Here is a 22,576-nt window from a genome sequence, read left to right as displayed (position 1 = left end):
CTAACCTTAAGATAGATATATATTTAAAGTACATATTGGGTGCCGGAGAGATAGCATGAAGGTAAGGCATTTGCCTTTCATGCAGAAGGTCAGTGATTAGAATCCCAGCATCCCATATGGTCCCCCAAGCCTGCCAGGAGCGATTTCTGAATGTAGAGCAAGGAGTAACCCCTGAGCGCTGCTGGGTGTGACCAAAAAAAAAATAAAGTATATATTATTTTCTGTAAGCATAGATCACACCTGTATAAACAGCTGTTTATAACATTCAGGATAGTCAAAAGTAGAAATAATCCAAATGTCTATTAACTGCTAAAAGGAGAAATAAAAATATGATATATCTTTGATGGAATCTTTGAGTATGTTTTTAAAAAGGGAGATACTAATAACTACTACAATATCTATGAACCTTGAGATATGCAATGAAGCCATATGGAGGAAAATGCACATATGGCATAATTAATTTTATGTGAGCTGTCTAGGTTAGAGAAAGAGAGACATAAAGTAGATTCTTGATTGCCAGGAACAAGAGAGAGGGAAGAATGGAATCCAGGTTTTCATTGGTGGGTAATAAAAATGTTCCAAAATTAATGATGATGCTTATTTTTTATTCGGAAAAATACCTACTAGGCCCATCCTGAGCAAGAATAACCAAGAGACCTTGTGCTGAATCATCTTCCATAAGGGACTCTGCTGTAGGGTCTGGCTGAGCCCTCTGAGGAGCAGAATGGAGCCATTTGTAGTACTCCTGGCTAGGTGCTTTTGGAGAGTTTCTGTGTAAGAGCTTTTGTCATGATAGTTGTTTTGGCTGGGTTTGAGGTTTATCTGTGTGGTTTATGTTTTATTTTTAATAAATTTGAGGTTAGTTTTCTAATCCTCTGGTGAGAAACATTTCTAAATATCAGACCTATTGCTATGCTCCCTGACATAGAACTGGTCGGACAGGAAGCTTCCTCACTGCTCGTGGACTCTGCCTGCCAGGAAGGTAAGAGAAGTCCCTACTGCTTCTATGTGCTTATAGAGACTTTCACTGGTCTAAGGCAGTTAGAAAAATTTTTTTGTTTCTGTAAAGAGCCAGTTAGTAATAATTTTAGGCTTTGAACAAATGGGCTCAGCTTTGCCACTGTGAGGTGAAAACAACCATAGGAAATATATAATTGTTTGGGACTGGCTCAGTTACAGTAAAACTTTATTTACAGGGCTAGAGCCTTAATACAGCAGTCTGGGCATTTGTCTTGCATGTGATAGACCCAAGTTTGATCCCTAGTACCCTATATGGTCCCCCCAAACCTTATCAGGAGTGATCTGTGAGCACAGAGCCAGGAGTAAACCCTGAGCATTGCTGGTTGTGGCTCCCCAAACAAAAAAGCAAGCCCTTTATGAAATGGAGACCATGGGCCAAATTTATTCTTTCTCACCATCATCTCAGAACCCAGGTTTAGGCAATTTAGGGAATGGTACTTGCTATTGCTATAAATTCTAGGGAGATTGCTGGCTTTGTTTCTGGAAGAAATTAGACTGAGGACTGGTCAACCATTTGCCTCACACAAAGCTAATGCTGGTTCAATTCCTGGCACTGCATTTGGTGCTCTGAGTACTGCCTGAGCACAGAGCCAGTAGTAAGTTCCTGCCCATCTCCTCTAACCCCACCAGCACCCCCCAAAAAAATTAAGGCCTAGTACCTTAACTGATCTGTACTCCAAAATTGCTTCTAGTAATTATATTCTACCGCTTGTGCCACTGCTCCGGCCCCAGGTCTAATTTATCTTACTGCATATTATTTTCAAGATTTATGTATGTTTTTTAAAAACTTTAAACATGTATCAAAATAGCCCTTTGATGAACCAAGCAATCACTAGCTTCTCCCAGAATGTGATGCCCTAGAAGAGAATCTAGAGTCCTTTGCCAAGATCAAGATGTTAACTGTCATAAACTTTAGGATGGTCTGAGGTTGAGTTATATATACATGGTGAAAGAATAAGGTTCCAAGGAATAATAACATTTTACGATATTAAAAAAAAAAAGCCCTTAGGCATCACTGAAATGTATACCCGAAAAGCAATATTTGATGCATTTTTTTCGAAGTAAGAATTCTTTTTCCAAACATTCTTGGCTGGGAATGTGGCTCACATCCTCCCCTCTCCCTAGAGAACATGCCTCACATGGTTCAGTGCTGGCACCATGTGAGAATAAAGAAGACAGAAAAAACCCTCTTGGGGCAGGCAGGGCCTCTACTTGGCAGTGCTAACTGGAATGACCTTTTCTAAAAGGATCGGAACAGTTTCAAACTGTTCCGATCCTTTTAGAGCAGTAATATTGGTTTTCAAAATAAATGTATTTTATGTTAATACAAGCACAACAAATTTGATCTAATAATGATACAGATGTAGTTATGCTTCTATAAGTAAACTAATTTAAATGAAAATCTCATCCTGCCATAAAAAAAAGGATGATATATTATGCAGGCTCTCTGCACTTTCTCTTCTTGAAGATAAAGATGCATATTTCACTATTTTAACCATTACTAATTTTATGATTGATGACATTTTTTCATTACCCTTTTGTTGTTATGCACCTACTACCAATGTTTTATCATCATGCCAAACAGAAATGACCCATTAGGCAATAATTTTCTGGTCTATCCTCCCTTCCCATTCCATTGTACTGGCTTATGCAGTTTTAGTCTATGAATTTCTAGTTATTTCATCTAAATGCAATCATTTTTATTCTTTAGGTTTAATTTATCTCTTTGGTTTTTTGGGTGGCCACACCCGGTGATGCTCAGGGGTTACTCAGAAATGTGCTCAGAAATCAGTCCTGGCTTAGGGGACCATATGGGATGTTGGGGGATCGAACTGCTGTCCATCCTAGATTAGTGCATGCAAGGCACACACCCTACTGCTTGTGCCACTGCTCCGGCCCCAGGTCTAATTTATCTTACTGCATATTATTTTCAAGATTTATGTATGTTTTGTTAAAAACTTTAAACATGTATGTATGTATGTTTTTTAAAAACTTTAAACTTTAAACATGCTTTAAAAAGCATGTTTTTATAAAAACTCCATCTTCCTTTCTGTGACTAAATGGTATTCTGTTTCATGGGATAAAATAATTAATATATTTTTTAAATCTTTTATGTTTTGTGGGGTGGTGGGTTGACAGCAATGCTCAGGGGTTACTCCTGACTTTGCACTCAAAATTACTCTGGCAGTGCTTGAGGAACCATCTGATATACCAGGGATTTCACTCGGATAAGGATTTGCAAGGCAAGCTCCTTGCCCACTGTACTATCTCTCCAGCCTCCCCCAAATCTTTCCTAAGCATCATTTAACATGTATTTAAGATAGCACAGGAGTTCAATCCCTCGCACTCCAGGCCCACTGAGCATCACTGGCTGTAGCCTGGGGAGCCCTTGTTCAATCTTGGGTGTCCCCCCAAATACATGTATTTAAATGTATCGTAATTTGACAATAATAATTTGACAAACTTACAGCTTTAGTGATTTTAATGTGATTAGCAGCTTTTAAGATACCAGATTTAGGTTTTATTTTTATTTCTTTTAGTAGAATCTTTAATGATTTAAATAATATTTAAATAATGATTTAATGATTTAAATAAAACATATAAGCACAGGGGCCGTAGTGGTGGTGCAACGGTAGGGCGTTTGCCTTGTACGTGGCTGACCTAGGAAGGACTGCGGTTCAATCCCCCGGCGTCCCATATGGTCCCCCAAGCCAGGAGCGATTTCTGAGGACATAGCCAGGAGTAACCCCTGAGCATCACCGGGTGTGGCCCAAAAACCAAACCAAACCAAAACAAAACAAAACAAAAACAAAAACAAAAAAACCAAAAACCCCAAAACCACAAAAAATAAAAGCACAATTAAGTATCTTACTCATATAACCAATTTGTTTGTTTGTTTGGGGGCCACAACTGACAGTGCTCAGGACTCTACTCTCAGGGATCACTCCTGGTGGATTTCAGGGGACCATAGTGGATGCTGGGATCTATCTAAATCCAAATTGGCTGCTTGCAGGACAAGTGACTTGTCCATTATATTATCACTCCAGCCTCCAAGTAATTTGTTTTCTAGAACAGTTGTACCACTTTTTGTTCTGTTAGAATTAAACATATGAAAGTTGTGGTTCCAAATTTTCTTTTCTTGCATTTTCTTTTTCCTAAAGTATCTTGTGTTTGTTTATGAAAATTGTCTAGAAGAGTCCAGTGGTGGCTTGGGTTTTACATCAGCTTCTTGTTTTTAGAAGTGTGTTATTTTGGGATTGTTCTGCTAACCAATAATAAATGCTAGACAGGCTACTATAATATTTGCCATTAAGGTTGAAAATAGAGCCATTATCCCCTGAATGACCAATTTCTTGCAATATTCAATGCTAACCTCTTTCCAGTGGCAAAGTAGTTCTCTTAGTCTATCTTTCTTGAGAACCATGGTACCGATGTCTAAGGCTTGGTGTAATATTCCTTTATTAAGTTGTGGAAGAAGAATAAGACACAGGCTTTTTTCCTTGATCGATTTAAGAAGTAGATGGCTTGGTTTTAGTGTGTATTAACTTTCTAGATCAATTAAGAAAGAGGCCAGAGATGTAGCTCAGTGAGAGAACACATTCTTTGTATTATGTGTGCTTGAAACTCTGAAGTAAATCCCCAGCAACTCCCCTCCTCGTTTCCACCTCCAAATGCCAAACAGAGGACCAAGGAGATGACTCAAAGGGTTGGTGTGAATGCTTTGCATGTAGGAGATCCAACTTTGATCCCATTCACCATATGGTGCCCTGCGACTAAGTAGTCCTTGGGAACCTTGGGAACACCCCTAAGCATTGCTGGGTGGGACCCCAACAACAATAAAAAACCCAGAAGTGCAAATCCTAATAATTGAGAACATGAAAAGAAACCAGTTTTCATTTGAAGAATCACATGTATACGCTAAAAAAATAAGATTTATTTTGATATGTATGCTTGCTGAATTCTTTAACTACTTTTACTACCTTGCAGTTTGTTTTTTTTTTTACTACCTGCAGTTTATAAAAAACATATTAGCTAAAATGCTGGCCTAGCAATTTTCATCTTCCCTGCAAATTTTTCTTCTTCATATTTTCTTTTTAATTGAAAATAGTTAAGGTTACGAAACTGGAATTTTTTCCTTTCTTTTCCAAAAATTCTTTTGGTAGAGTTGTGTAAGAGAGTAATCATGACCATGATATTACTGCTGACTGGCATCTACCCTTTATAAAACTCTTTATTTCAGAATACAAAGTTAATAGCACTTTTAATTTATGGCACTTGAGTAGATTGAGACAATTTATAACTCTTTTTGACCTTATAAAAGAGGATAAAAGGAGCTGCCTGAAAATTGAGCTTTTCTGGGAATTTTCCCCATGTTCTCAATCTTCCTTTGTGAAAAGATGTCCCACTTGAAGTGACTTCTAGATAGGAAGTCGGATGCTTTTTCTACCAGCCTAGAGAAAGAATGAAGAGCATTGGCATTTTGCACAAGTGCTTTTAGCATCTTTACTTGATCAAATTGTTCCTGGTGTTTGAGTAATTATTTAGCCATATTCCTGTGTTGATATTGAACACAGAATATGACCTTGGTTTTTGGTTACTAATCACTTTGTGGTCATTAAAGATAGTATATTTTTAGAACAGTATAATTAAAATAATTTGTTTCTAAAAAACAAACATTGAAAGCATGAATATTGAAACTCTTTGTAGACTCTGTATTTAATTAAGATATGTTAGCCTGAGAATTAATATTCAGGTCAGGTTCTTTGTCCATCTGTTGTTGATAAAGACTTTTACTTGTAGCTTAGCAATCACTTAGTGATTTAAAGTAAGGAGCTCATAAACTTTAAGCAGGTTTTTATTAACATTTACTTTTTATCATACTCTTAATCAGTTTAAAATTAATTTAAAGCCACCCACAGAATGGGGAGAAGCTATTCACCCACTACCCATCAGATAAGGGGCTAATATCTAACTAAGATATACAAGGTATTGACAGAACTTCTTTTTGAAAAAAAAAATCTAATCCTATAAAAAAATGGGAGAAGAAATGAAAAATTTCTCAAAGAAGAAATACAAATGGCCAAAAGACACATGAAAAAATGCTCCACATCACTAATCATCAGGGAGATGCACACATCTCAAAGAACAAGAACAGTCAGTACTGGCGGGGATGTGGGGAAAAAGGAACTCTCATTCACTGCTGGTGGGAATGTCGTCTAGTCCAACCCTTATGGAAAACAATATGGAGATGCCTCAAAAAACTGAAAATTGGGCTCTCATTTGATGGAGCAATACCACTCCTATACTCATTGCAGCACTATTTACAATAGTCAGATCCTGGAAACAATCAAGATGCCCTTCAACGGATGAATGGTAAACTCTTTCTTGTAAATTTTCAGTCACCCTGGTACTGGTTCTTTGGTGTTTCAATTTTTCTGTCATCAGCTATGCTCAGGGCTTGCTCCTGGTGGGATTAAAGGGACCAACCATATATGGTGTCAGAGATCCAACCCAGGTCAGAACAAGAACATACAGTGCAAATGCCTTATCCACTGTAATATTTCTCTGACTCATTTAACTTGAGAACTTGGAAGTTCTATTACATTGGTGCCAAATTATTCTAGAAGTTTCTGAAGTCTTTGTTTGAGAGGTCTCAGTTTGCTTCAACTTTCAAAGGATGTGAACAACGGAAGCGTTTTAAGGAAAGAGTCTTCATACTGAGTATTATCTTTTTTTTTTTTTTTTTTTTTTTGGTTTTTGGGCCACACCCGGCATTGCTCAGGGGTTACTCCTGGCTGTCTGCTCAGAAATAGCTCCTGGCAGGCACGGGGGACCATATGGGACACCGGGATTCGAACCAACCACCGTAGGTCCTGGATCAGCTGCTTGCAAGGCAAACACTGCTGTGCTATCTCTCGGGGCCCATAAGTATGACCTTCTTAAGAGTCATGGAATTGTTACTTAATTTCAGAGAAGTGTTCAGTCAAAAGGTGGAGACACATTTAAAAGCCAAAAGTTTGTAAGGAATTTAAGGAGTAGAACCTAGAAAAGGTGTTAGAAAGAAAGCACTCCATTTGTAAGTGTATTCAGTTAAAATATTGTATTGTGAGTCATGTTTTCTTAATTTTTTGCTGAAATTAAAAGCTATTTTTATTATAGTGTGCATACAAACATTTAAAAGAAGAGGTAACTATAATTTCTTCCACATGAAATACCATAATTTTCAATGGGGCACAATAGAGCTGCATTTCTGATGTGTAAGACTGATTAAGAGAGGGAAGTAGAAAGCCTGGCAGAGGGCGGTGGGGACGAGGGAGATTTGGGACATTGGTGATGGGAATGTTGCTCTCACTGGTGAAAAGGGGGTGCTCTTTACATGACTGAATTCCAATTACAATCATATTTGTAATCGAGATGTTTAAATAAAAATATTAATAAAAAAGACTGATTAAGAGTAGTCCTGTTAAAACCCAAACTTAATCTCATGCTGAATTTTATTTTTCATATAGTATCCTTTTAAAAACTTTTTTCACACCCAGCTTAAGTTTAAAGAATATTTTTGTTTTATCAGAGGAATCTTTAACCATATGTTTCTAATACTACAAATAAAATATTTACAGTAGTCTATTTTAAAGGAGAATCTATTTGGAAAAGATTTCAAATGTTTATTTGAAAGGCACTCCACATTTTGATGAAAACTGTTGGAAAAGAAAAAATCTTTGAGTCATTTTGCTCTCAGACTACCAAAGCCAACTAAACTTGTGTAGTTAACATTTCCATAAAAGATCAGAAATCAAAGAATTTAGCTCTTCCTGGACTGCTTTTCTGCAGGCCTTCAAACCAACTTGGAAGTTGATATTAATGCCATTAAAATTTTAGAGTTAAAAGTTACAAGTAGAGCATCACTAACTCTTATTTAGCGGGGGGGGGGGGTGGTGTGTGTAATACCTGTTGATGCTCAGGAATTCCTTTTGGCTCTACACTCATTAATTACACCCAGTGGTGCTCAGGGACCCATATGGAATGCTGGCATTGAACCTGGGTTGGTCATGTGTGAGGCAAATGCCTTACTCACTGTATCATCAGCATTCAGTGATATCTTCGGTGTATCAATTCTAACTCTTCTCAGTATCATTTATTAGTCTTTCAGTGATCTATAATTCATTTCAAGCTCCCTTTTTATGTCAGCATTAAGGCTGCAGTTTTTTTTTTTTTTAAAGAGGAGAGGACAGAGGCTTTTATTTATTTTTTTTAACTTTCACCGCTTTAAGGCCTCATCCATGGTTTTCTTTTTTTAGACTTTATTGATTGACTGATTGACTGGTTTTTATGCTATACCCAGCGGTGCTCAGGAGTTACTCCCAGCTCTGCACTCAGAAATCGCCCCTGGCTGGCTGGGGAACTATATGGGATGCCAGGAATCAAATCAGGACCTTCCAGGGCCAGTCACATGCAAGGCAAACGACCTACCTATCTCTCTCAGGTCCCTCCAGGGTCAGTCACATGCAAGGCATACACTCTGGCCCTCAAGGCTGAAGTTCTATTGTATATTTTGTAGTCTTCATTCTTTTTTTTTTTTTCCGTCTCGTAGGTCTTCATTCTTACAATACAAGAAGAAATTTCCTGCAAAACAACATGAGTTTTTTTTTTTTTAGTACTACTGAATATTGCAGTTGAGATAAGAACTATAGCGAACACCTTAATTATTTGAGAGGTTTTATTTATAAGTAGGGATGGTTGATTTAGCCTCACTTTTATTTCCATTACAGTCCCTTGAAATGTATTTGGCAATAATATGTTCAGTATAGATAGTATGTTATGTTGCTCTTTATAGCCACATCTTTACTCAAGTAAGTATTTTACTTACTTTTAATTGGACTAGATAGAACACATTGTATTTTGGTGTGTAAATAAATAAAAGATTCAAAAACTGCTTGCTACTAGAGATAAGACTACCTTTAACATATGTATCACCGTATTTCTAATATCTTGATACTACAGATATAATACAGATGATAAGGAGCTTGCCTTGCATGAAGCTCAGTTGGGTTCAATCCAGGCACCCATTTCACCCCGGAGACTGCCAGGAGTAAGCCCCTAACACAGCTGGAAGCGACACAACCCCCACTTCCCCCAGATACAACTAATATTGCAAAGTTAATTAGAAAGTAGTAGAAATGAGTATTTTAGTCACTTGATTTTTCAAGGTGCTTCTCACAAAAAGATTAATACTTCCAGAAATGATTATCAGATCTTAATAAATTATCAGCTTCTTTTAGATCTTTAAGTATAAAAAGTTATAAATTAATGAATTATATCCAGAGTCTTACTCCATTTATTTTGTAGGCCTCCATATAATAAAATGATACATAGTTCATTATACTTTGTCATTGTAACTTCAAGGGACCTAAGAACTGGCAGAAGAATGTTGTCATTCCATGCAAGTCTGCCTGGTTTTCCTGTCTGGGATAGTATATAACTAAGCACTTAGAAAGCAAATGTGAGTTTAATAAGAAGTTGGAAGTTAACTAAAAATGACTGAAAACTAAGACCTATTGTGTTCATTTATTACTTGGTATGAGTTTTATACTTCCTATAATTGTGTTGCCTGGGCACAATTATAGGAAGTATATCATTAATAGGCCATATTACTAAATTCCCAGAAAAGTAGAATAGGGAAAAAAAATATCTCTAGTGCCATAATGTTCCATCTGATAATTCTTTGGATAAGTCTAGTTCAGCTCAGATCACTAATCCTTAGAATATGAACTAAGAAATAGGAAGTCTATTTATCATGGGAAGTAATTGACCTTTTGGGGAGTAGAGATTCTCAAGTAGAGGAGTATTTTTATCTATAATTTCTCTGATTCTGTGCCAGAAGCTTTTTGAGAGAATATTGAAAGCTGTGTCTGTTTCATTGCTGAAACTGTTTTTTTTTAATAATTGATTGAAGATCTTTCTGTTGTGTCTCTCCCGTTGCAAAATTTCTTATGATTCAAAAAGCATATTTAAACTAAAAATATTGCGAAACAAAAGCTTTATTCTGTAGATTAGATAATACTTCTTTTGTGACATTTTCTTTTCCCACCATAAGTGAGAAGTGAATTTCCTTGCCTTGGCACATCCCATTTCTAATGAAGGACAAGAAGTTATTTTCTTCAAAGGCTGGTTCTACAATTTCTGGCAGAATGCTCTTTGTCAAGCATATGTTCCCTTCTCTAGGCCTTTCTGTGTAGAGCCCACAAACATCGTCAATGTGAATGAGGTCATTCAGAGGGTTAGTGACCATGCCTCTGCTATGAACAAGAGGATTCATTACTACAGCCGGCTCTCTGCTCCTACAGACAAGGCACTGGTAAGGGACAAAGCACTGGTAATTGTCTGAAGTTAAGTTGAAATGAACAGTAAACATAAATCAGGGCAACTCCCAGGTTTTGAACTTTCTGCTGGACATGGTCCAAGGACACCATCATGGAAAGTTAAAGTTAGTAAATAAATACATGTCCTTTGTCTTGGGCAAGTTCATTCTCACCTTGCCTGGCATAGATGAATGTAAATTAATTTCTCTCTGTTGATAAAGCCTGCAAATTTTTTGAATTAAATTCTGCTAATACCCAATTATTTTAAGAGTTCAGATCTTTAATTATATAAATAATAAGATCTGTCTAGTCTTTTAAATTTGAAGATATAAGAGGAAATGCTTTTAGAAATGTGGTATTGGAGTAGGAAACAAATATAGACATTGATATCACAGATTTTCTTACTTAGCAGTTATTTTATAAATCAACAAAAGCCAGAGGGAAGACACTGAGCCTTTTAGGCTTTGCAGTCCAGAAATTGCATATTCTTCTTCACTTTTTGTTTTATAACTATTGAAAATATAAAAAAAATTCCTAACCAAGGAGCTATAAAAATTAGGTTAGAAGTCAAATTTGCCCCTGACCAATAGTTTGTTGACTCTTTATGTTCTTGATTTTATGGTAGGATAAAAAATATAGTAAATGGGTCAAGGTGTAGTAGATTATACACTTTGCATGTATAAGACTTTGTGTTTAAACAATATAATCGATTGCATATAAAATAAATACATATAAATATTAATATATTATAAGTATTATAAAATTTTGCATAAGAGATATTAAAAATACTTGAAAGCTTAAGGAAAATTGGAAACATTCAGGGTATGGGATTTAATTGTATTAATATTTTTATAGGTATTAGTAATAAGGGAGAAAGGAACCAATATTTGCTAGATGTATACTAAGATAGGAATTGATCAGATTGTTTAATAATCTCTGTGCTTCATTTAATCCATACAGAGTCCATGTAAAGTTAGTAATAAGATCTTTTGTATGGGTGAAGTAAGGACTTCCAAAGTGTTTTTCTCGGTTTTTTTTCTTCCCATAGGTCTTACATTAACATAGTTGGAAAGTCTTAGTTCTGTAACAGAATTATCTATATACTCAGGGCAACAGAATCAATCTTATTTTCTTGATCCAGTACACATTGCTTAGACCAGAAACTCAACTTGTAGAAGAAAACAACTTCAACATTTTTTTTTTTTTTGCTGGGGGTTGGGAATCACAGCCAGTGGTCCTCAGAATTTACTCCTGGTTCTGTGCTTAAGGACTGCTCCTGGCTAGCTCAGAACACCATATGTGGTCCCAGAGGTCAATCCCAGGTTGATCACATGTAAGGCAAGTTCCTTACCCACTATAATTTATCTCTCTGGCCCTGCAACTTCAGTGATACTAAATGAACCTTTCTAGGCCTGAGTGTACATTTTTTACTTGGAAGTTAGATTATCATTGTAAACCAATTCCTATTGTTAACTGATAGTGAAATAACTGTAGTATACCAAAGTATATAAGCTGCAGTCTAAAATTAACAGTGTGATTAAGACCATTACACAATCATTTTCTGAGAGCTGTTTTTTCCTAAAAGGTTGTTTGTTTGTTTGTTTAAATAAGGGCCTTTCCAGTAGTGGTTAGGGTCAAGCACACTGACCAGTGATAAGGGTCTGATGGTTCAGTGCCTGGAATCAGCAATGCAGTGCTTCTTGGGTTTGTGGTTCTGGGAGGGATCAAGGCCACATCTGGTACAGCTGGGTGCTGAGAGACAAGGATCAAACTTGAGACATTGTATGTTTAAGGCAGACATTCCGCTCCTTTGAGCTCACTCCCTAACCCCCAGTGCCCTATAAGGGAAGGACAATATTTTTATGTCTCAGAAAGAGACCATAAGTGTTTACAAAGTAATAACCTTTTGTTTCTGAAATTTTCTCATTATTTTAATATTTTATTTCTAAAAAGGAGGACAGGACAAAAATTATTTGTTACTAACATCTCCTAGAGCTTTCCTGGTGCAAACATAGCAGTATTGTCACCATTGATAGCTTGATTAAAATGCAGGTTCTTGGGCCTTTCCAGACCTCTCCAAAATAAAAAAAAAATCTACATTTTAAAAAGATCCATGAGAATCATGGGAACAAACAAATTCAGAAAGTTCTGTCCTAAACTACTGTCAAAACATGGGATTGATTCCTACCTTTTGCCACTTCTGCTGGTTCTGTCCCCTATGACTTTTGATTTTCACTTTTTCTGAATTTAGCTTTGCTATCTATTATGATTTATTTCCTGCCTGGTGTAGACATGTTCCTATCCCTTTTTTCATATTATAGTAAAGAACAATTTTCAAACCCAAGAGGATTGGGGAAGGGGATTAAGAGAAGGCAGTTGGGCCATTTTCATATTTGTTTTTCTATCTCTAAGAAATGTTTATATTTAAATCCACATCAGGCAAAGAATCCTACATATTTTTTGGCCACAAGATACTGTTTTGTATGAAAAGAAAAGGGGCCTGACAGTTTTTTTATGCCATTTTGTATCCTGTCTTCTGAGGCCTAAGATTCTCCTATTTCCTCTTACAGATCTGAACCCTTAATTTTGATGCTTAGAACTTTGTCTAATTGTTTCATATGTCTTCCAAATAAAATTAAAATCTATTAAAGCTAAGGACTTATTTTTTCCACTATGTTTTTTTTTGGGGGGGGGCACACATGGCTATGCTCAGGACTTACTTCTGGCTCTGTGTTCAGGAATCACTCCTAGTGATGCTCAGGTGACCATATGGGGTTCTGGGGATTGAACCAGGATTGCTGCAAACAAGGCAAGAAACTTAACTTCTGTACTATCTCTCTGTCCCAAGACTATGTTTCTTCTTGAACAGTACATCTAATACAAAGTTGTATATTTATATTGTATGTATATTGTGTATTTATATATATATATTAGGTCCTATATATATATATTTTTTTTTTAATCCCACTCACCACCTTTATTTAAGAATTCCATATTCTCAAAGGACCATTCTCAGGGAGATAGTCAGCATTCAGTCAGAAAACTATTTTTACCTTTAAAAATAAAGAAGTATAAATTTGGGGCTGGCACGGTGGCGCTAGAGGGTAAGCTGTCTGCCTTGCCAGCGCTAGCCTAGGACGGACCGCGGTTCGATCCCCTCGGCATCCCATATAGTCCCCCAAGCCAGGGAGCGACTTCTGAGCGCATAGCCAGGAGTGACCCCTGAGTTCACCAGGTGTGGCCAAAAAAAAAAATAGCATAATTTGGAAAAAGAATGTATGGGGATTGTGCAGGAGATGCTAGTTTGGGGGCTAGCACAGTGGGTAGGTACAGCACATTTGCCTTGCACAATGACAACCTAGTGTCATCCTGGGAGCCTCATGATGATCCTCAGAGCATGGCTAGGAGTGATCCCTGAGCACAGAGCCAGGGTAAACCCTGAGCACTGCAGGGGTGAGGCCCGTAACAAAATAATATATTAGGATAAGGATAAGGCTCAAGTGATAGACCACATAAATCACATATTCAATACCCTATTAATTCCCAAGCACACCACATGGACCACCCCTGATGTACAGGGGTCTAGAGTTTGTGGACCCATTCCTGCCCCCAGAATAACACCTTACCACTGAATCCAGAATTGAGCATCCTGCTCTCTGGGACCCTACCTTCAAGTGCTGGTATAGTATTACTGGTAGTATTCATACCCTTTACTCAACTCTCCTAGATATGGCTCCAATAAATACAAAAAGAAAAAGGAAAAATATATATGTTTAATTATTCTTTGTAAGGTCCTCAACCTTTATTGACTTCTTTTTTGCTTACCTTTTTTTGGGAGGGGGCCACACCCAGTGGCACTCAGAGGTTACGCTCTGACTCAGCACTCAGAAAATGCTCCTGGCAGGCTCAGGGGACTGTATAGGATGCTGGAAATCAAACCCAGGTTCATCCCTGGTCGTCTTCGAGCAAAAGCAAATGCTCTAATCGCTGTGCTATTACTCTGGCCCCCCACTTTTGCTTTACATTTTCTATCTTTAAGAGTTCTTGCTTTAGACTCTGGAAACAACCACGATGCCCTTCAACAGATGAATGGCTAAAGAAACTTGTGGTACATATATAAAATGGAATATTATGCAGCCATCGAGGAGAGATGAAGTCATGAATATTTTCCTATACACGGAATGTACATGAATCTATTATGCTGAGTGAAATAAGTTCAGAGGAAGAAAGATACAGAATAGTTTCACTCATCTATCGGTTTGTAAGAAAAATGAAAGACATTCATGCATATTTTTCAGAGACAAGAGAGGAGGGCTGGAAGTTCCAGCTTCACTTCATGAAGCTCACCACAAAGAGTGATGAGTATAGTTAGAGAAATAATTACATTGAGACTTATCCCTAATCAATGAGTAATGAATGAGGAAAGTAGAAAGCCTGTGTAGAGTAACAGGTGGGGGTGGGGTGGAGAGGAGGGAGATTTGGGACATTGAGAATGGGAATGTTGCACTGGTGAAGGGGGGTGTTCTTTAAATGACTGAAACCCAAACATAATCACTTTTGTAATCAAGGTGTTTAAATAAAGATATTAAAAGAAAAGAAAAAGAGTTCTTGCTTTAAAAAAATCTTGATATTTTACTTGATTATATTTAATAAAATAATACATTAAATCTTTTGACTTACTTAAATGATAAATGAATGTTATAATGTTAAATGTTATAATGTTAAAAAAGTAAAAACAGTCCTTGCTTTTCATTTTCTTAAACTGCTTTGATTCAATTTTCTTCTGCTATCAAAGCATTCAATCATAATTAGTATTAGATAGTTCTTTTTTTAATCTTTGTTTACTCTATAACTTTAAAAAAATTTATTTTTAGAGTTTGATTTCTCTACCGCCTCTGCTAAAATTGCCCTTGCATAAGAATTTAGTAACAGTTTGATTATGGAAATTCTCCTCATAAAATCCAAGTTACTTCTATCTAGAATTTTATTAATCTCTGTCTTTGCTGGATTATTTTTTCTTCTTTCTTTAAAAATAAAAAGAAAAATATTTGACAGTGTATATTATTTTTAGTTAAGTTTGTTGCTTATAGTCATTAAGCTCTCATTTCTTTAGATATTCCTATACATCTAGAAAAGAATTTATGTATTCACTAATAAGGATGCATATTGCTTATTAATTTGTTTAGAAAAGTGCCTAAAATATGATATTTTGATTTAAAAGAAAATATTTCTATTTTGCATGTTAACTCTTTCAAATATTTATATAGATCTTTTCTTTTTAACAGATTGCCCCAGATCATGTATTACCAGCTCCTGAACAGTGCTATGTATATAGTCCATTGGGCTCTGCTTATAAACTTCAAAGGTATACTGAAGGACATGGAAAAAACACAAGCTTAGTAACCATGTGAGTAAAACTACTTTTTGTAAATTACATGTATGTATACATATATACATGCAACATATATAAAATTACTGATTATTTTAAACTTTGTCTTAATTAAAATGTTTGAAAATCAAACTCCATATTTTTACTACTATTACTCTGTGTTTTCAGTTTTATGATATGGAATACCATGATGGGAACATCTATACTAAGTATTCCTTGGGGCATAAAACAGGTAATTAAAATTCTTTAGGCACAAATCTTGCCCTGATTTTTTTCTTCATGTTTTTATAAATTTATAATAGAAATATTACTAAATTTATGTAACATTTATTAGAGAAACTAGAAGACCATTTAATTTTTCATTAGATGTCAGGTATTAATCATAACTTTAAAGAATAACAACATAGTTCCATATGTGTTATTCTAACATGCTTATTTTTATTTTTATACAGGCAGGATTTACTACTGGAATATGTGTCATCTTACTGATGGGCCTTTTAACACTTTATTGCTGCTATAGAGTACTGAAATCACGTTGTATGATAAGTAAGAAATTGCCACAGTGAAAATAGACTGGTTATGTTGGCTATTTATTTGGAGTTATGCTTTTTTGGGGGGGGTCCAGGGGGTGCTCAGGGGTTACTCCTGGCTGTCTGCTCAGATATAGCTCCTGGCAGGCACGGGGGACCATATGGGACACTGGGATTTGAACCAACCACCTTAGGTTCTGGATTGGCTGCTTGCAAGGCAAGCACCGCTGTGCTATCTCTCCGGGCCCATGTTGGCTATTTATAAGTATTTTGTTTTGAAGTGGAGCACTAATCTCTACATTGTACTTATATATTGACTGTTTTTTGCTTGTGAAGAATTTTAAATGAAAGGTGTAACATGATTGTTAAATTTTGGCTAACTTGTAGGGCTAATCTTAGGCTAGTAAGGTTATTATAGTATAGGATTAAGACTTGATTTAGGGTTAGGGTTAGAGTTTGTGTTAGTGATAGGGTATAGGTTTGGCTATGTTTAAAGCCGAATTGGAAAGGTGTAAGGTGGGGCTGGAGCAGTGGCACAAGTGGTAAGGTGTCTGCCTTGCCCGTGCTAGCCTAGGACAGACTGCGGCTCGACCACCCAGCATCCCATATGGTTCTCCAAGCCAGGAGTGATTTCTGGGCACATAGCCAGGAGTAACCCCTGAACATTACCAGGTGTGACCCAAAAACCAAAAAAAGAAAAAGAAAAAGAAAGGTATACAGTGATTGAATTTAGTTAAATTTAGGCTAATTGTTAGGTTTAGACCCAGGCTAGGGTAAGATTGTTACAGAATTGTGGTGAGAGTTAGATTAGCATTAAGGTTCTTGTTAGGGTTAAGGATTAAGTTGGTTATTTTCAAAGTTTAAAATGAAAATTAGGTACATGGTAACTCTTAAATTTATTTGGTGGAATTATTCCTAAGCTATATAAGGTTAGTATAGGGTTAGGTTAAAGTATAGTTTAGTTTATATTAGGTTAACTTATGTTAACCTAACTTAAGTTTACTAAGGTTTAAGTTAGTATAGGGTTATGGTTATTGTTATAATAAAGTATTGGTTTGGATATATCTGAAGTTAAAAGGAAAATTAGCTATAAACAAGTTCTTCGATTGTTAACTTTAAGCCTAGGTTTGGGTAAAGATTAGTATCAGTGACTTAGATTAGTTTTTGGGTTGGAGTTTCTCTTAAGAGTTATAATATAGGCTTTCACTAGCAAGACTCACAAATAAAAAGAAAGAAAGCTTTCCTAATAAATAGAATCAGAAACAAAAGAGGGAATTAGAAATTTAAAGGAGCATCAGAGATTACTTTGTGAACCTCACTGCCATGAAATGAGAGAATCTAGAAGAAATGGATAAATTCTTGAATTCCTGTTACCTCCAAAGACTGAAACAAGATAAGTTGGAATACCTGAACAATATCAAAATCAAAATCTCAGGCCCAGATAGATTCATTAGTGAGTTATTTCAGACTTTTAAAGAAGACCTATTGCCAGTTCTTTTCAAGCTCTTCCAGGAAAACAAAGAAACAGAAGCATTCCAAAATAGTTCCTGTTACCCTGATACCAAAAGAAGACAGAAATATCACAAAAAGAGAGAATTATAGGTCAATATCTTTGATGAAAGCAGATGCAAAGATCCTCAACAAAATACTAGCAAATAGAATTCAACAATAAATCAAAAAAATATCATGTAACTAGGTATCAAGACTGATCTCCTGCTCCAATAAGCCACCATCCAGCTCCCAAGTGAATGGACATCTTGTCCCCACATCTTGTCTCCGGCAAGAATCTACAACCAACACCCCTGCTAACTCCTGACACTCTGTGGCCCTCCTTCTCACCCCCACAAATGTGGTCTGTTGTTTGATACTGAACCCCAGCTCTAGAAGGTTACCTATGCTGCAAATGGTTTCTCAATCTCAACAAGACTACAGTGTGTGATGAAAATGTGCTCTGGATTCCACCCCCCACAAGAAAATCTCAAAAGACAATGGGAAGCCTATATTTCCTTTATAAGTTTAAGACCTATATAATACTACCTATTAACCTGTTTAGCCCCAAATGTAAGGTAGTCTCCTGCATCAGTTTGTTCCCTTAATATTTTTAAATTTATTTTTATTTATTTTTTCCTTAATATATATGTAAGTACAAATATATATTGTCTGATTTCTGTTTTTCCTTCTTCCTTAACTTCATCTGTTTTGGTTCTGCTTGATACAAAAACCTACAAGAAAAATCTTGCCTGGGATAATAACTCAGATCAAAACCAAGGCACAGAGATGATGGAGCCTGACACTCTCCCCACAAATGCACCAGCAATATAATATAGCACCATTTCTTCTTGCAAAGACATACTAAAAAAAAAAAGGGAAATTTTACATATTGAAACAAGCTCCTATCTACTAGGGATAGGAACTTATATACTTTACAATACAGGGGCATCTCCCACCTTGAACATATGTCATATGGTCCCAATTTAGACTCCATGTGATTAGATAGTGATCGTCCAACCCTGAACCCTAGATCTCAGACACAGTTCTCTGCAACAGCTCCAGGAACCAAACTCCCTTTGAGACATTCTTAATACAGCTCTGACACCAACATGCGCCGATTTTGATATGACATCCTCATAATGACGAAATGACAGCAACTTGGCCTAAGCTTTGATTGGTACAAAAGCCAACTTCAATATCTACAGAGACTGACTGTGATAACCAAGACTGGGCAGAACTTATCCTGGGACCAATAAAAGAAGACCTTAGTCTAGGCCTTGGCCTATGATCTCTACAACAACCAAGATCTCTAACTCCAGAGGTCTGAATGAGACAACTGCAACCAAGCAGAACCTCTGGAAACATAAAGACTCTATCCTATGCTTCATCTTAGGATTGGGGCAAAAATCAGGACCACCAACTACAGAAGACTGATTAAAACAACAGTGATGGAATAGAATACCAAATATTTTAGATAATGTCTTCTGTCTCTTATTAATGATTATTTCTAGCCTTGGCTTATTACTCTAATTTTAAACTTTTATGATACTATCTTATTTCATTGACATACATTTCTTTTTATGTATTATTTTTTAATGTTTTACTTATTACCTATAATATGTTCTAATATTTAATGATTATCCATAAACTTTTACTAAATGTATTAAGAAATATTTGTGGTATAGAAATATGATAAACATATAAATTTTTCCTTATTTTTTTATAGCATCAGTAGATACCACTACCTGGGAATACCCCGATGTCTGCAGACACTATTTTGGCTCTTTTGGACAATGGTCAAGTCTCCTTTTCTCAATGGTCTCCCTCATTGGAGCAATGATAGTTTATTGGGTGCTTATGTCAAATTTTCTTTTCAATACTGGAAAGTTTATTTTTAGTAAGTATCCATAGTATATATTTAACACAGTTCCTTTCAGATATAATAACTACTGGGATATTTTCATTTCTGCCTTAAATTCAGGATTTTTGATCAAGCAAAAATAATAATTATAATTCTGGTAAAGAAAGTATTTGATCAGTTTCCTTTTTCCAACATATGTATATTCTTCTTTTTTTTTGGTTTTTGGGCCACACCCGGCGGTGCTCATGGGTTACTCCTGGCTGTATGCTCAAATAGCTCCTGGCAGGCACGAGGGACCATATGGGACACCTGGATTCGAACCAACCACCTTTGGTCCTGGATCGGCTGCTTGCAAGGCAAACGCCGCTGTGCTATCTCTCCGGGCCCATGTATGTTCATTTTTAAATTAAGAATATTCCTAGGGCCAGACCGATAGCGCAGTGGTAGGGAGTTTGCTTTGCACATGGCTGACCCAGGAAAGACCTGGGTTCAATCTCCAGCATCCCATATGGTCTCCCAAGCCAGGAGCGATTTCTGTGTGCATAGCCAGGAGTAATCCCTGAGCATCACTGGGTGTGCACTCCCCCCTCCACTAAAAAAAAAAAAAAAAAAAAAGATATTCCTTCACTTTCCCTAAAATAAAATGTCTAAGTTTCAGGAAGAAAGCATTTAAGGCTTTCTATCATAACCCTCAAGTTTTAGGTACCAGAAGAGTTTGGGAAGTTTATTGGTATTGGATGGTTGCTAAAGAATCCGATGTGTTGGGGCTGGAGAGATAGCATGGAGGTAAGGCGTTTGCCTTTCATGCAGGAGGTCATCAATTCGAATCCCGGCATCCCATATGGTCCCCCGTGCCTGCCAGGAGCAATTTCTGAGCCTGGAGCCAGGAATAACTCCTGAGCACTGTCAGGTGTGACCCAAAAACCACACACACACACACACACACACACACACACACAAAGAATCTGATGTTTTGGGGCATCATTGGTAAAAGCACCTGTATTGCAAGTGTGAGGCCATGAATTCCATCCCTGGCATTGCTACACACACACACACACACACACACACACACACACACACACACACACACACACACACACACACACACACACACACACACAAAGAATCTGATGTTTTGGGGCATCATTGGTAAAAGCACCTGCATTGCAAGTGTGAGGCCATGAATTCCATCCCTGGCTTTGCTCCACACATGCTCAGACATGCTCCACACATGCCTGCCACCCACTGTGCACTGCAGCTACATGTGTGTGACCCCAATCACTGAAGTCATAGCAACAACAGAGAAGGAAAGAAATATATTTTAAATGAAAAAAATCTTTGATGTATAGAGTTTTAGGGAGACCAAATTTTAACCGCGTATTTTTTAAATGTTTGCATCTAGAGTCAGTGAGAGAGCACAAAGGATAAGATGCTTGTCTTGCTGGAGTCTGGGACTGTGATGCTACTTCAAATCCTCGTACCACATATGGTCCCCCACCACTTCCAGGAGTAGTCCCTGAGCATAGAGTAGGTGTGGACCCTGAGCATAGCCAGTTGTGACTCCCAAACAAAATAAATGGTTAGAATCTAAAATTTGAAAACAGTAGAACAATGGATAAACATTTATGATATGATAAATAAATGCTTGTGATAAACATATTTTCATAACTGAATTGTCATTTTCTCAGGTTAATTCCTTGAGTGCCAAAAATAGATATTCAAACCAAATATTTTATATGATATTTTCAGTTGACTGGAGAAAGTTCATTTTATATTGAATGGTCTTAAGTTTTTTCCTTTATGAACTATAGATTTAAAGTTTATCCCGTGTTTAGCTGATTATTGCATTGTAGTATGTTTAAAATTTAGATTTACAAGAAAGCCAAAGCAAAACAAATGCTAACATTAATAAAGAACTTTGGCAGGAGAGGTGAGTGAGGAAAATAAATTCAATTTTTAGGACTAGTGAGTTTTAGAAATTTAGGACTTTAGGCACATGACTTGCAAGCTGCTGACCCCCATCTGATCTCCAGCACTTTATGGTCACCTGAGCACCCCTGGACATGATCCAAAATTCCTTTCTAAAAATAAAAAGAAAAGAAAAAAACAAAAACTTGGTTTTTATTTTAAATAAACCAACATTTAATGAATTTTTTATTACCAAGCATTTTCTTCTCATCATCTATTTATTATTCTGTTTATTTTAGCTGCTTTTAAGATACTATATTGTAGGCATGTATCATGATCTCCTTATCCATTCTCATTTTTCAAGTAAGTTTGATGTTGAGAATGTTGGGTTTCCACTTTTGCAACTTAGAACATAATATAAGATGTAACCTGTACTTACTTTATTATTAGTATAAAAGGGAGAGAGTATGCATCATTTTAACCAGGGGTTTTCATTAAATTCAGTTCTATAGGCTTTTTCAACCTCCTTGATTATATAAAATTTTTTCTATAGTGGTACTCTGAAACCAATATCAGTTGTATAAGTGAAGAAAGCTGAAGATGAAATTGTTAAAGTATCGTACTATAGGGTCAATACATTTTTATAGAGACAAGATATTTGTAGATAAACTTACTTTCTTTAGAGGATATTTATGTAATATTGAACTCTATTTCTCTCTTCATTTCTAGATTTTATTCATCATATTAATGATACTGACACTATACTGAGTACCAATGGTAGCAACCCTGGTAAGTAGTTTGGAATTTAAAGTATAGTTAGTTGATTTCTTTACCTGTTTTTCATTTGTTCCAAAAAAAATAGACAGAATCCTTAGCTTTATTTCAGCAAAGGATTAATGCAAAATAACCACCATTTTTCTTACTGAATTGTTGGCAAATGTTGAGGAGGTAATTATGTTATTGTTTATGGTTTGTTTTATTTTTCTCATTGATGTTTTGGGAATCATTAGCAGTAGTA

The 22,576-nt window shown here is 36.3% G+C and overlaps 1 protein-coding gene across 1 annotated transcript in view; it reads left to right on the top strand.

The window, feature by feature from the left end:
• SLC38A9 (solute carrier family 38 member 9) overlaps nucleotides 1-22,576 on the top strand; it is a 64,033-nt gene that overhangs the window by 8,768 nt on the left and 32,689 nt on the right. Inside the window, exons 2-7 of the mRNA XM_049768149.1 lie at nucleotides 10,243-10,375; nucleotides 15,665-15,786; nucleotides 15,937-16,000; nucleotides 16,221-16,314; nucleotides 19,516-19,686; nucleotides 22,288-22,347. Of these exons, the coding sequence (XP_049624106.1) occupies nucleotides 10,243-10,375; nucleotides 15,665-15,786; nucleotides 15,937-16,000; nucleotides 16,221-16,314; nucleotides 19,516-19,686; nucleotides 22,288-22,347 (644 nt within the window). The remainder of the gene's footprint in view (nucleotides 1-10,242; nucleotides 10,376-15,664; nucleotides 15,787-15,936; nucleotides 16,001-16,220; nucleotides 16,315-19,515; nucleotides 19,687-22,287; nucleotides 22,348-22,576) is intronic.

The sequence above is a fragment of the Suncus etruscus genome, chromosome 2 (genome assembly GCF_024139225.1).
Source record: "Suncus etruscus isolate mSunEtr1 chromosome 2, mSunEtr1.pri.cur, whole genome shotgun sequence".
NCBI lineage: Eukaryota > Metazoa > Chordata > Mammalia > Eulipotyphla > Soricidae > Suncus > Suncus etruscus.
Note: the sequence above shows the minus strand (reverse complement) of the source record. Positions and strands in the feature narration are given on the sequence as shown.